This window comes from Nanorana parkeri, unplaced genomic scaffold (genome assembly GCF_000935625.1).
Source record: "Nanorana parkeri isolate BGI_ZX_2015 unplaced genomic scaffold, ASM93562v1 scaffold1863, whole genome shotgun sequence".
NCBI lineage: Eukaryota > Metazoa > Chordata > Amphibia > Anura > Dicroglossidae > Nanorana > Nanorana parkeri.
The window spans coordinates 87,178-102,341 of NW_017308131.1; the positions used below are offsets into that span (position 1 = coordinate 87,178).

The window sequence follows — 15,164 nt, forward strand, 5'->3', positions numbered from 1 at the left end:
GGTGATTTGAACAGTAAAAAATAAGAAAAAAAGATAAAAGAATAAAGTAAAAAATAATACGATAAAAACATTATAAAAAAGATAAAAATAAGGCACAAAAATTTTTACAAATAAAAAAAGTAAACGATAAGATAAGCTAAAATCTAAAATGTAAAAAAATAAACATGAAAAAAATAAAAAAAGTGATATAAAAAGTTTAAAAAATTAAAAAATAAAGAAAAATTTAAACTAACCCTTCCGCCCCCACCATCTGGTTGCTATTCACCATGGGGGTACATGCTGAATTTATTCTTGACGGTATACAGACCTAAATGGCTAAATGAAACATAAACAGACTCACAGATTAGCTTCTAAAGACCGAGGGCAGTGCAGAAGGAGCAGACCCACACAGAGCACCCAGGACACCATCATGCAGCCGTTCAGGGCAGCGTGTGGCTCTGTGCTCTGTGTGCGTCTTTTTCAATCTGCTGTAAAGTTTCCACACACCCCCTTTCCAGGATTGTCTTGCAAAAGTACTGAGAGGGTGGATATCAAACACAGCACAACAAACATTTGTTAAGCAATAACCGGCTATCACATGGGTTGCACAAATATTGCTAACGGGCCATTGCACAAAATGTGCTTTAACTTCACTTTTACCCATATCTTTGAAATGACAACAAAGACACCTTTAGAAATGTTTAGTAATGACAATCTACAAACACAAACTGCTAAATAATTTCCGGCTTTGTATTCTTTGCATACCTTCATTTTATTTTCCTCCCATTCTTCTCACAGTGGCCATTTTTACTAAGGGCTGATGAAGCCATCTGTCAGGAACCCATTGCTGTGAGCTCTGTGCAGGCATCTGCAGACATCTGGTGTGGTTCATCAGACCTGGCCGCACGCCTCTACGCAGGCGCTCCACAATTTCTGGTGCCAGGCAGTCTATTTAGGCTGTGACCTTCTGATGCCTCGGTGCTGAGTGATCATCAGTCTCCTGTCATCGTGATCCTGTGTTTCTGCTTGTTTCCTGTTACCAACCTGGCTTGATCTGACTACTCTTCTGATCTCCAGTTACCTGACCTTGGCTTGTTCCCGATGTTGCTCTTCATCTGCTGCTTCTGTACTGTGTTGTCCTCAGGGCTTGGACCTGGCTAGTTCCTTGACCACAATCACATCTTCTGCTTGGTACCTCATCGCCCACACAATTGTGACCAGGCTAGCACCTGACCTCACCTCTACCTTGAACTGTGTCCTGGGTGTGCATTCCTTGCATCATCTTCTGCCTGAAGATCATCACTAGTGATGAGCCGAACACCCCCGTGTTCGGTTCTAACTCGAACTTTCGAACATGGAAAAAGTTAACCAGAGTCAGCACATCGTTCTGCAGTCTCTCGCACTCGAGCCCCTCTGAGCCCTGACTTCCTTGTTCCGCTATTCACCGAAGTTGCAAGAGAGGTTGCAATAATTTTTACTTTCCTAATTTTTTTTACACTTTTTTTTTTACACTTTGTCTGCTTGATAAATTAACTTTTTACATTTGTTGTTATTAGGCTGCTCCAAAATTAGGGACAGCTAATAGGAACCTTAGAGACTGATCCTGACAGCATGTCAGAATCAGATCTCACTAAAGGTTTCTATACAGTACAGAAGAAGATGGAGAAGGGGACTGATGGAGAAGACTTTACAATCACAATACAATTCAAGACAAGATGGTAAGGAGGGCCCTGCCCCTGAGGGCTTACAATCTAAAAGGGAGGGGCAAGTGATACATGAGGAGGTAGCTGTGTGGGGATGAATTGTTTCAGAACGTGATGGTTGAGTGGTTAGGCTGAGGTGGGATAGGCTTCCCTGAAGATATGAGTCTTTAGGGATCGCCTAAAGGCAGTCAAGGTGGGAGATAGACGGACAGGTTGGGGTAAAGAGTTCCAGAGGATGGGAGAGACTCTAGAGAAGTCCTGGAGTCGAGTATGGGTATGAAGGTGACAAGAACGTGCAAAGCAGTAATGAAGGTGACGAGAACGTGCTGTTGACCGGAAGAGCAGCAGTGAAAGGGGATAGAGCTAGAGCTCTGAAAAGATGGTAAGTCACTCGCACTCCAATATAGGTTCCAGTCAATCTATTTATTGACTAAATGGTGCAGCATTTCCATACAACGTTTCGGAACCAAAGCGGTGCCTTCATCAGGGAAATAGAGCTAGAGCTCTATCCCACACAGGAAATAATATATGCAGAAAATGTATGTACAGGAAAATAAAATGTATGCGGGGAATATAAGAGCAGTACGGAGGTAAGATGTAGAATAGTGGGTTCTTGTATTTTGACTTTCCTACTATTTTAAATAGTAAAGGGTTAGAAAAACAACAACAACTACTTATTACTTCAGTCATTACTCATGCCAGAACAAGGCAGAACAAGACCTGACAGGTCCACTATAATACAAATTGGAAAAAAGCCTAAATTGGAATACACTTGACTGATGGGCATATTGGCAGGTCATACACGTGGGTAATGTTCCGTGGGAGTGCAAACATTTCATAATGAAGGAAGATCATCAACCCATAGCAAAAATACGAAAAGCAAATCATATATTTGTTAATTGGTTACATATTGTAAGTAGATTTGCCACATATATTATCCGTGCCAGCAAGCATTCAATAGAAGTGCCATTTTAGATCCTTGTAGCGGATTAAAGCCCAGACAGAGTAGGGAAGGATTAGAACCATCTATTATTATCTTTATATGCACTAATAACATATATATATGAATGGCCATGAATGTTAATACAGAGCAACCATCATATCATTTTCCTGAAAATGGAAAAAAAAAACAATGGATTGCTATGGGCAACAGCTCCTCTTATGTTTTTGTTTTCTTTGTACCGTGTATCCTTCATGTGCTGATTTCTTTTTATCTTTGAGGATGTGAGAAGTATAGCAACTCATTCAGAAATAATTTGCTAACTCATCAGGCTGCAGTTTGTTTTGAAATCTAATTGGCTACTCCAGGTTATGGCATTTTCATATCATTACTGCTTTACTGAATAATCCCACCAGTTTTATTATCTTAGAGCCAGTTTACAACAATGCATTGTAGTGAAGAAAAAAATTAATCTGCCTGATTTTTGGGTACAGTAGCTCACATTTTTGCGCTCATGGAAATTAAAGGAGAACTATGGGGTCAGTCTTTTTCCCCATAGTTCTCCTTAGGGTAACGGGAGGACACAAACTAGCGTCCTCCCGTTACCCTTAGCTCAGTATACCGCAAGCTACAGCTCGCGGTATACTGAGACGCCGCAGCCGGAGCGGATCCCAACGTAGATGACGGGATCCGCCCAGCTGCGTGAGTGACAGCTGGCTCTGCCTATCTAGAGGCAGAGCCAGCTGTACCCGCCCCCTCCCCCGTCCGTTCCGCCAGTCAGCTCTGGCAGATCGGAGCGGGAGAGGGGAATCCAGCCCTCCCCCGTGACAGGATCGAGAGGTGAGCGAACCTGGTATGTGTTCGCTCACCTCCCGATCTTCTGAGCTGACCTGTGACAGTCTCATTGTCACAGGTCGGCTAGAACTATGAGGTGAGTGGAAATCACTCATCTCATAGTTCTCCTTTAAACATAAAGCAGCACTGGGGTCTCTGGTCCGAAATTCCGGTCAGGACACTTTCTGCATTAAGTTTGCATGTTCTCCCTGTACTTGTGTGGGTTTCCTCCTACATGCCAAAGAGAAGCTAGTAGACAAATTGTCTCTTGTCTAAATTGCCCCCAGTGTGTATATGTATGGATGGGATAGAGGGACCTTATATTGTAAGCTCCTTGAGGGCGGGGACTGATGTGAATGAATAGTATGTGTAGGCATATGTAAATTGATGGCACTATATAAATAACTATAATAATCATAAAAACACAACAATGTGTTTTGTTCTGCATTTTTAGCACACTTGAAGGTTCCATTCCCATGCTGTATAATGCATGATAAAAAAAAACAAAAACTAAATGCTCAGTAGTGGTGGGGGCAACCACATTACCCTGTGTGGGGATACGTATCATACACACCCATAAGTGCTGCTTAGCAACTTTCTTTTATTCCTTGCTTTTTTTTCTTCAAGCTGTTTAACCGCCTGTGGCCATACAATGTAAACTCCGGTGTTTGCTAATGTCCTCCTGTGACCCAAAACTCAGTACAGCATAGAGTGGGCTATTGCTGTAATAACAGTATTGAATTTTCTGTGTCCATAGAGCCACTATGTATTCACAGTTCCTTCCAGAATGGCACAGGGGACCCAGGTGACAGCCTGCGTCAACTTCCAGAATCTTGATGTCGAGATTCACTGCCTGATTCAACAGGCGTGACTTTGCCCACTGTTACCCTATACATAATTGTGTTAACCTCTTGCCGTCCGCCGGTTAAGAAAAAACGGACGGACGGCTGACTCCTATCTGCGGGTTGCCATCACCAGACGGCATTTTTTTCCTGCTCGCGCGCGCCCCCTAACGCGCGCGCACGGGCAGGAAAGACCCGCTTGTTACTACAGCTGTTTCACATACAACCGATCAGCGGCTCTATAGCCGCCGATCGGTTGTATGGCGTGAATTTCGGAGAGAGTACATTCATTTCACGTTCATTTCAGTACAGCGCTGCATGACGGAATAAATGTCAGTCAAAGTACCGCAGCGCTGAATACTGAAAAATGGCCTGGATGGGAAGGGGGTTTAACACCGCGGATGTCAACTGGTTAATCAAACAACCGCTGCATTTTAAGGGCAGACACAACCCCCTACCTCAAGGCTTGGAAATTATGGAGACTTCAATCACTGCCTACAATCTAAAATTTTTGGAGAACTATCCCTAGCTACAATAGGATCAATTATCCAATATTCTGAGTCTATTCCTTTACTCTCATTGTTTCCAAACACTGAGAAAAGGGGTTGTGTCTGCCCTCAAAATGCGTTAGCTGTTTGATCAATGCAATTTTTACACTGCTCACATGGAATGGAAGTCTCATGTAGCAAAAAATAAAAAAAAAAAATTAATTTGTTTTGCGTTATTAAACAGGTTCCTGCGACAACGGAGACAATGACAGACTGGTTTTTCCATGTCTCTGCACAATGAGAAAATCGATGAGAGCAAGAGGCTACTCGTAGATACAATAGGATCTGCCGTGTGTGTCATCCAGACAGACAGATAAACCCATATACAAGGCCGGTGATACAGGTGTAGCTGGCTTTTCAGAGGTGAAAGATCCTCTTTAACATGATGGATTTCTGCTTCTTACATGGGTTAGTGAAGTAGGTGATATTTGGAACTTCGAGACTCCATCATTTTGTCCATCAATGTAAAGTTCTCCTTGACTGCTTCATGGTCACCTCTCCAGCACTCCCCCATTGCTCCTTTTTCTGTGACCTCCATAGTTATATAGTTAGTCAGGTTGAAAAAAGACACATGTCCATCGAGTTCAACCTATAAAATACTTGGTGCTTCCGGGTATGGGGGAACATGTGACCTCCTCCCATCGAGTGCTCAGGGCTAATGGCCAATCACTAGGACTGTGCATTGTCACATGACACCACTTTCTCTGAGTTCTGATACCAGCTGACATTGAGTATTTTGGTGCTGACTGTGACCGAGAATGAGGCATCAGGGTAGACAACTTTAGCCAGAGTTGAGATTTAGGGATTAGCATTAGAAATTACATATTTTCTTGCGCAAACTAGAAACACCCAAGATCTGGGTGCTCAAGGTGTGGCCCTTTTATATTTATTGTGTGACCTTCGGGGCCCTAGGTGACAGTAGTCCAGCAGTTCAATAGTTTGGTTGATTTATTTATGTTATCTTACTTTTTTTTCTGTGCTATCCACCTGTTTTCTCTCTTTATATTTTTTTCCTCTGATCTTTCTTAATAGATCTTGTTGTGAGAAATGTCAAATGCAGCAGCATGGATTTGTAAAGTGGCTGTGATAGCACTGATCTCTAGAAATCTTATGTAATGTGTCTCCAGTCTATGACTGCAGCATGCCCCCAGCCTCCAATAACTCCTATAATATATCTGTAGTTTCTAACCATCTCCTGTAGCATGTCTGTGGTTTCTGTGTATCTCTTTTAGCTTGATCACAATATAAACCAATATGTAACCAGGGTTGTCAACCCTTATAACTGCAACCAGGACAGTGCATAACAAGGGATCTCTTGTGTAAAGGGTCAGAGACATAGCACGAGATGGAACCCCCAAGCTACAATTCGGAGATCCACAGACTGATACTGCACCTGGGAAAGCTGAAAAGTTCCTAGCAGGTTCGGCAAGTCTCCCAAGGACCTGAATATAGCAGACTTTCCTTCCTTTGAGATGATCAATTGAAAGAGGTAACCCCAAAGATATTTCACATAATGTTCTCTTAAAAGACCCAGGAGGGGTATCAGGGATCTGTATAGTTGTAGGGTCTTTTGTGACAAATCAGGTAGACGTTGTCTGGCAGTCTCACTTCCTTCAGAATAGTTTCTTTGTCTGTGTAATAATGGATGAGGCAAATATTGTCTCTGGGTCTTTTCCACGGACCTTGGTCCCAGTGCACAATGAGCCCTGTCTATTTTAAGTGGGTTAAAATAGGCTTAGAGAGTAGTTACCTTAAGGTAGTCCCCTGAAGGGCTGTCACTATCAAACCATGCCGATATTATCACTATTTTTGCAGTGGCACACATGCCCTGCTGATAAACCCTTACATTTTTTTATTTTATTTTGTTACTGCAATGTATGCATACAGTGTTTAGATAAACAAAATATTTCCTGTCTTTGTTTCATTTCTGGCCATTAATAGTAAATGCTTAATTCCCTAGCTACTATAACTGAAAATAATTTTAAAGTATAGAGGAGTGTGTACGTCTGCCCCCTATTTAGGTGTACCTCTGCAAGCATATTTTGTACATGTCTATAGATGTTACATATGTGTATATTGGCTTATTGCCATTGATAAACCACCTGTTTTGAAAGTGTCCTCAGATAAGGGGTCAAATGTCAGGGCTGAAATTGGGACGAGCAGTCCAGATTCGCCAACGCAGAGTTCAATATCTTTGCTTGATCATAGATAACGAGAATATCAGTGGGTGGTATTGAGCATTTTCTGTCTCTTATTATTATAGAGATAGCAGATATCTCAGTCTCATTGGAGGTGTCGGGTGTCCCAACATGCAGCTTCTACTGGTGTCTGTCTGCCTGGTCATCTGCAGCTCAGCACTTGTTTCAGCCACAGATCCGTAAGACAATTACTATGGCAATTTACCTTTTCAAAATTAATGGAATAATGTTGTCTCTTACAGTTTTGTGCATGAAGGTGATCTACATAATGTAAATAATCTTAACAATCTGTTTTCTTTTACAAAACCTTGTTTCTGAGAATAATTTGTACATGTATATGTTCATACTAAGGATTTCCCGATACCACTTTTTCAAGTCCAAGTCCAAGTACAAGTACAAATACTTCCCCTCATGTACTTGCCGATACCAATTACCAATACGTTTTCTTAAAGGGACAGGTGAAATCTTTAAAGAAACAAGACTAATGATTTTAGGCCAATTTCTTTATGATTACGAAGAACTTTAATTTAAGACTGTTTTAGTACAATAAAACATTTAACCTATTCATGTTTTCAACCGCGATCGTGTGGGACCGCCCAGGCGGTATTGCGGCGGGAAACCGTGCAATCTGATTGGCGAGAATGGAGTGCCATTAGAAAATAATGGCACTGCCAACGCGATCGGCGGTGGTGTGCGATTCCGTGACCGCCCAGCCATCCGCTCGGTTTGTGCCATTATTTTCTAAAGCACCCCAGTCGTGCCAGGCAGATTGCGTGGTTTCCACGAGCGGTTGCACACAGTCACGGTTGAAAACACTGCACGTTTATTCGCATGCAGATGATGGGGGCATCAAATTATTTTTAATTTATCCCCTTTTTTGTTTTTTTTTTATTTAGTTACATTTTTAATTAGTTATTATTTTTTACTTTTTTAATTATTTTTTAACTATTTTTTTTCACTTAACTTTATTGCTATCACACAGGGGATAAAACATACCGTATAATTACTAATATTTGCAGTCATACTTGCTAATTACAATGGAATAGCACATTTCTATACTCAAAGTTCGCTATAAAGTTCGCTTAGATAAGCTAACTGAGCTTATCTCAGAAGTTTTTTTGCAGGCATTTAATAGAAATTTAATGGAACAGCAAGCAAGTAAAAATATGAAAGGCCCTTCAAAAAATTTAGTTTCTCATTAAACAAAGAACAATATAGGCTAAGGAAACATTTCAATAAAGCAGCCACCTCCGGGTTACCGCCTGCTAGCTCAGGTTATATTCAAATCACCACCAAAAACTATTGGCCATGGTATTTGGCAGCTAATAGAAATACACAGAATGTAGGTTGGCAGGCCTGTTATCAGCTAGGAACTTACGGGGTCATTAATTACAATACATTTGTGATGTGGCCATGTAGAATGTTACACGCTGAATACAGGTGTAATGTGAAACGTGGTCCCGAAGGGTATATTTAGGCTTTTAATATCTAAGTCTTGCTACAAGACCTAAACTAACTGGACTCGCACCCTAAAAAAACACATCACAACCTCCAGTCAAATTAACTCCATGTTCTGTAAATACAGTTTTCAAATACATGTATTTTTTATTTGTATCCTTAGCACTCTTATCTCCCTCTACCATGTTTGTGCATAGGACTGTAAATGGGAATGGCCACAGTGACTTGCATCTGCCCAGTTAAATTATTTTTTCCCTTTTGCCGTCAGGGCTGTTTTTGCACACATGTTAAAATGTACATTTTAGGACTAAAGATTACTTAACCACCCAACCCCCAAATTATGTATATTCTGAAAGCAGAGACCCTGTAGAATAAAATGGATGCAATTTTTTTTTTGCATGCTATTACTCCAATTGTTTACCAGACCCACACTAAATGCGCTCAAGTTAATTTTAGTGCACATAACATATTACCAATTTTTTTTAAATGTAAAAGATGAGGTCACACCAAGTAAATAGATACCAAACATGTCAAGCTTCAATACTGTGTGCACCTGTGAAATGGTGAAATACAATGATACCCAAAATTCTCTATAGGCAACACTTTAAAAGATTTTACAGGTCATCAGTTTAGAGTTACCCATGAATAATGGCCCTAGATTTGTTGCTTTCACTCTGGCATGTGCGGTGATACCTAACATGTGTGATGCATTTGTTGTTTTTGTACAAAGGAGCACCCAACGTGTGTTTGCGTTAAAATGTGTATGTACAAAGGGACAGAGGGACTTAAAATAAAGTTTCAACTGTTTTTTTTACTTAACTTTATTGTAACTTTATTACCTGGTGACAGGTACTCTTTAAGGAGACATCAAGGGTCACCTTTGAAGTCAACTAAAGTATTTACATTTTTTTGGTAGATACTTGTAGGTTAAACCACATTAGGAATCATCGGGGGTAGAGTTCACTGTTGGAGAATCTGAGACTAGACTGACCAGTTAATGCTATTAATCTTCTTGTATCCTTACAGCCACTATGTGATCACAGTCCCTGCTGAAATAACACAGGGATTTCAGGAGAAAGCCTGTGTTGTCTTCCAAGATCTGGAGGGGGAAGTTCACTTAAAACTAGAACTGCAGAAAGATGATCAAGTTCAAGTTATTGCTGAGCAAGATATAACCAGTCATGACTTTTTCCACTGTTACCCTATACAGGTGAGTAGACATGTTACTTATAAACATCAGTTTAAACTACAGCTGTATTACTTTGGGAAAAACTCCAATTTAAAATAAAATACAAATGAAAAATAATTTGTAAAAAATAAATTATAATTATTACACAATCCATTTGTAATTTAATGTTGTTAAAAACATTACCTTTCCATTTAAAACTGCATCTGCTGTAATTTTTTAAAGCTGTAAAAATACTCAATGCAATATGGTGACCTGGAGGTGCTGTGTACACAGTTCGTATACAGAATGCCCCCCGAAATGTACATTCCTGGTCCTATGATTGGCTGACTGAAGTTGACAAACACAAGTAAAATTTCAGGTTGCTTGCTTGCTCGGCACAGCGGCCTTACAGAGAATGCCTAGCATTCTTATAACTGAATATTAGGCATTTTCTGATTGGACAAGGGGCGTTGCTATGACATCACTGCGCTTCATCAAATCAGAGAATGCCTTGAAGTAGTAGTAGTAGCTGAGGCTACAAGATCCTTGGGGCCCTGCCAGTGATCACTTATGTATACTTATATTGTACCAAGCTAGACCAATGTAAGAATATATAAATCTTTATAGCTGGAGTTCAACTTTAATATACAGTCATGTGAAAAAGAAAGTAACCGTCTTTGAAATCTCCATTTTAAAGTATCGGGACATTTAAAAAAATCTGGTCCTTTAGCAGGTCTTAAAAGTAGGTAAATACAGCCTCAGATGAACATCAAACCATGACATATTACACCGTGTCATTATTATTTATTTTACAAACATAAAGCCACACTGGAGAAGTTATGAATGAAAAACTAAGTACACCCTTACTGCTTTCATAGTAATTAAGACGATAAGTAGCAGCCAGGTGCTGCTAATCACATGCCCTTGATTCATTGATCATCAGCAAGTGTGACCACTTCAATAAAAGCTGAAGTTTTAACAGTTTGCTGGTCTGGAGCATTCAGGTGTGGGTTAACACAATGCCAAGGAGGCAAGACATCAGCAATGATCTTAGAGAAGCAATTGTTGCTGACCATCAATCTGGGAAGAGTTATAAGGCCATTTACAAACAATATAAAGTCCATCATTCTACAGTGAGGAAGATTATTCACAAGTAGAAAATATTACAAACAGTTGCCAATCTTCCCAGGAGCCTTCTCGGTGAATTCACCCCACGGTCTCACCGCACATTGCTGAAAAAAATTGCAAAAAAAAACAAGATTTACATTTCAGACTCTACAGGCCTCAGTTAGCATGTTCAATGCTACAGTTCATGACAGTACAATTAGAAAAAGAGTGAACAAGTACGGTTTGTTTTGAAGGGTTACCAGGAGAAAGACTCTGCTCTCTAAAAAAAACATGACAGCACAGCTTAGGTTTGCAAAGTTGCATCTGAACAAAACCACAAAACTTTTGGAGCAATGTGTTTTGGAAAGACGAGACCAAAGTGGAGATGTTTGGTCATAATGCACAACACCACCTTTGGCAAAAAACAAACACAGAATATCAGCATAAACACCTCATATCAACTGCCAAGCACAGTGATGGAGGAGTGACGATTGGGGCTTGTTTTGCAGCCACAGGACCTGGGCATCTTGCAGTCACTGAGTCCACAATAAACTCTAAGTTTATTTTAAGTATTCTAGAACCAAATGTGAGGCCATCAGCTGAATCGTGGCCAAAATTAGGCCATGCAACAGGACAATAATCCCAAACACAGTGGCAAATCTACATCAGAATGGCTGAAAAAGAAAATAATTAAGGTGTTGCAATGGCCCAGTCAAAGTCCAGACCTCAACTCCATTGAAATGCTCTGGTGGAACCTTAAGAGAGCTGTGTATTAAAAAAATGCCCACAGACCCCAATGAACTGAAGCAATATTGTAAAGAAGAATAGGCTAAAATTCCTCCACAATGATGTGAGAGACTGATAAAATCATACAGAAAATTAGTTCTACAAGTTATTGCTGTTAAATGTGTTTTACAAGCTATTGAATCATAAGTTGTGCTTAGTTTTTCACACATGGCTTCTCCATTTTGGCTTTATGTTTGTAAAATAAATAATGACATGGTGTAATATGTCACAAGTTGTTCATCTGAGGTTGTATTTACCTAACTGTAATACCCGCTATGGACCAAATGATTTATATTATGTCCTAATACTTAAAATCATATAATTCAATGTCACACTTCCCTGTGTGATGATCCAGCGCTGGTTTTTACCTCCTGCCTGAGCTGCTTGGCTTCCTGCCAATCCACTCTGAACCTCTCCATTAAAAGTCCAGCTCACTTGTTCTGTGCTGTTCGAGCAACGTGTCTTTACACCCAGTCGGACTTCCTGTTTATCTCTTGCCTCTGTAATCCTTGCGGTTGCCCACCACCTACCTTGTTTCCTGTGAGTCTGGATTCCCTCTTCCTCACAGCGAGATCCTGTACGTCCTGCATTGGATTGATCATCAGCTTCTTCAAGTGAGTCCTGGCACCTGTGTCTACTTGTGTGGCTGTGTATATGCTTCAACCCTGTCTGCTGATGCATCCAGCACCTCGGTGCTGCAACTAAGGTCTCGTTCACACCTAGGCGTATTGCATATGCGCGTCTGTCGCGTGTTTTTTTTACCGCGATTCGCGGTAAAAAAGTCACGCGACCATGGCACGTTTCCGAAGGCTACTTGGCTGTATCCCAATGGAAACGCGCAACAAAACGGCCCAAAGTAGTACATGTACCTTTTCAGGCGTGGGCCGTTTTGTAGCGCGTTAGGGACGGGCGGAAATACGCCAAGGTGGGAACGAGACCATTGAATACAATGGGATTTATATTTTTGAGCATTTTGTAGAGCGTTTGTCGAGCGTAGAACGCACTACAAAACGTTCAGGTGTGAACGAGGGCTTACCTTTATGTCTGTGTGGGCATGCTAGAGGGCCGCAACCTGGAAGGTGTCCAGCAGCCAATCATCCTCACCATTAGAGGCTCTGTCGAACACCTGGCCCTTCTTAGAACCTGTGCCTCTTGTGCGTCCCTGTTAACGCACAGACACCTACTTCCTGTGTTTTCACCCGAGACACCATTTTTTGCACGCTACTTCTTGTCATTTTGTGTGCCCCGGTCGCAGACCGTGACAGTGTGCCCCGGTCGCAGACTGTGACATTCAAAGAGGGTGTACTTTCTTTTTCACATGACTAATTATTGTTTAAGGATTTAAGGAGGAGACAAAATGGTACAAAAAAACATATTAATTGATAAAATTGCACTTTTGTTTTTTTACACATATTTAAAAAAAATTACAAGGAAAATACAAAATAGTTTATAAGATTACGGCACACTTCTTAGAAGGTATTATCTTGCATTAAAAGGTGATACTTTCTGCCCAGGATGACTGAAAAGCTCTAAATAATGAGGGAAACCCCACGTTTAGTTGTAGCAGGAGGAGATATCCCCATTATAAGATTATCCCTCACCTTTTTTTCTGGTGACGATTTTCAGCAAAAGGTTTTAATACAACTACTTTGTGTCAACACAACAAGCTGGAACTGAGGATGGCAGCATGACAGGCCAATAGAATGAGCTATAGGGTGTGAGTACAGTTAAGAATATATTAACACACTTTGGTAAAAAGCAATGTATTAGCATCAGACTTAGATTCGGCATCAAGTAACAACAAATATTGTTTCACATTTTGAAATAGGTTCCCGCAGTGGAAAAGAGTCAAGCAGATTGGCTGTTCCATGTCTCTGTACAAGGAGAACATCTTAAAATCGGGATTTCCCGCGATTATCGTACGATTATCGTAAGGTGTGTGGGGACCTTTAGAAAGATTTAATCTCACTTCCTGTCCTTGAGACAACAGGAAGTGAAAGTCAATCTACCGCTAGGAAGGGAAATTTACTCCTGTAAGAGTGATCATGTGAAGGTGTCGCCCTGTAGCTTTATCACCAATCCTTGTTTCCACGACAACCCAAAATGTTCAAAATCCAATTGTCACAGAGACAGAAAGTGAGGTGAAATCTTCTGAACAAGGGCACACATAGCAAAACAAACTTTACAGGGGGTAAAACCCTTCCCTATGCTATCCAAAACAAACAAAAAAAATTGGCTGGAGTTAGACTTAAAAAATTAAAAAACAGCTTTGTCTGCATTAAATTTGGAGAACTATAAAAAAAAATCACTCATGTCAACTAAAACAAAGTAATATATTGACTGTTATCATTATGTGTATTACCTACTCAATTATCAGAATAGAATATTTTTGAATATTTTGCTTGTATTCTTCATTACCAGGCCATTTACTTAGGACAGTGGTGGAGTGCCAGTGCCCTGTCACAGCTGCAACCGCTGGAAGTGAAAGTAAATCTACCGCTAGGAAGGGAAATTTACTCCTGTAAGAGTGATCATGTGAAAAAGGTGTCCCCCTGTAGCTTTATCACCAATCCTTGTTTCCACGACAACCCAAAATGTTCAAAATCCAATTGTCACAGAGACAGAAAGTGAGGTGAAATCTTTTGAACAAGGGCACACATAGCAAAACAAACTTTACAGGGGGTAAAACCCTTCCCCATGCTATCCAAAACAAACAAACAAAAATTGGCTGGAGTTAGACTTAAAAAATTTACCGCCCGGTGTCCGGAACTCAGGGATCTCAAGTCTCCCTGATGTTCAGCGAGTCTCCCGCTATTAGATAGCGGCTCCCTGACATCCGCGAGAGAGGCATTTTCTCCCTGAAAGGTTTACTCTGAGTAAACCTTAAAAGCAATACTGATCAACATGATGTTGATGACAAACTGTCATGTTGATCAGTATTGCTTCTGACCTGAAGAAGAGAGGTTCACTCTTGAAAGCTTGTCTTTTATATATTTTGTTAGTCCAATAAGAAAGGTATCATTGCACACTGTAAAAAAAAAAAAAAGAAAGGGCACCTCCCTGAAATGAGACGGGAACCTCCCTGAAATAAGGTTTTGCAGGTTAGGATGTCTATGTCTGGGAACTGCATGTCCCGGGCGTCGGGAGATTCCGCACTGCTGCCGCCCCTCTGCTCCCTGCTGCCCCGAGGCCAGGCCTAGGTGGCCTTGTGGCGAATCCGACCCTGGCTGGAACAGCAAGGGGCACCTGGAAGCTGGAGCCAACAGCATAAGAGACAGCTTACAGTCCAAGGCCAAAGCTAAGTGTTGTGGTCCTAAGCAGGTGGTGTGGGATCCCCAGGGTGCAGAGTCTAAGGGCCAGCCAGTGTTCACCTGAGCTCCTGATGGTGGAGATGGATTTTGCTGCATGTTGGCCTCCTGGTTCACAGAGGTAAACTGAACTGAATATTAAGAACGTTATTAGCATTCCTAGTTTCCTTATGTGGACTACAGAACAGTTGTGTAACAGAGATGAGGAGTGGGGGGCGGGGGGGGGGGCTCTGTCTTAAGTCTTAACACACTTTCTGTCTATGGTGCAATACTGCTCTTCCATAGACACAGTG

At 41.1% G+C, this 15,164-nt stretch overlaps 2 protein-coding genes across 2 annotated transcripts in view; one reads left to right on the forward strand and one right to left on the reverse strand.

The window, feature by feature from the left end:
• The window catches only part of LOC108799965 (alpha-2-macroglobulin-like), a 78,182-nt gene extending 77,003 nt beyond the window's left edge, over positions 1–1,179 (reverse strand). Inside the window, exon 1 of the mRNA XM_018571915.1 lies at positions 1,133–1,179. Coding sequence (XP_018427417.1) covers positions 1,133–1,179 — 47 coding nt within the window. The remainder of the gene's footprint in view (positions 1–1,132) is intronic.
• A 5,976-nt stretch (positions 1,180–7,155) lies between these two features.
• Positions 7,156–15,164, forward strand: part of LOC108799966 (alpha-2-macroglobulin-P-like) — a 77,807-nt gene continuing 69,798 nt past the window's right edge. Inside the window, exons 1-3 of the mRNA XM_018571916.1 lie at positions 7,156–7,223; positions 9,529–9,712; positions 13,554–13,596. Of these exons, the coding sequence (XP_018427418.1) occupies positions 7,156–7,223; positions 9,529–9,712; positions 13,554–13,596 (295 nt within the window). The remainder of the gene's footprint in view (positions 7,224–9,528; positions 9,713–13,553; positions 13,597–15,164) is intronic.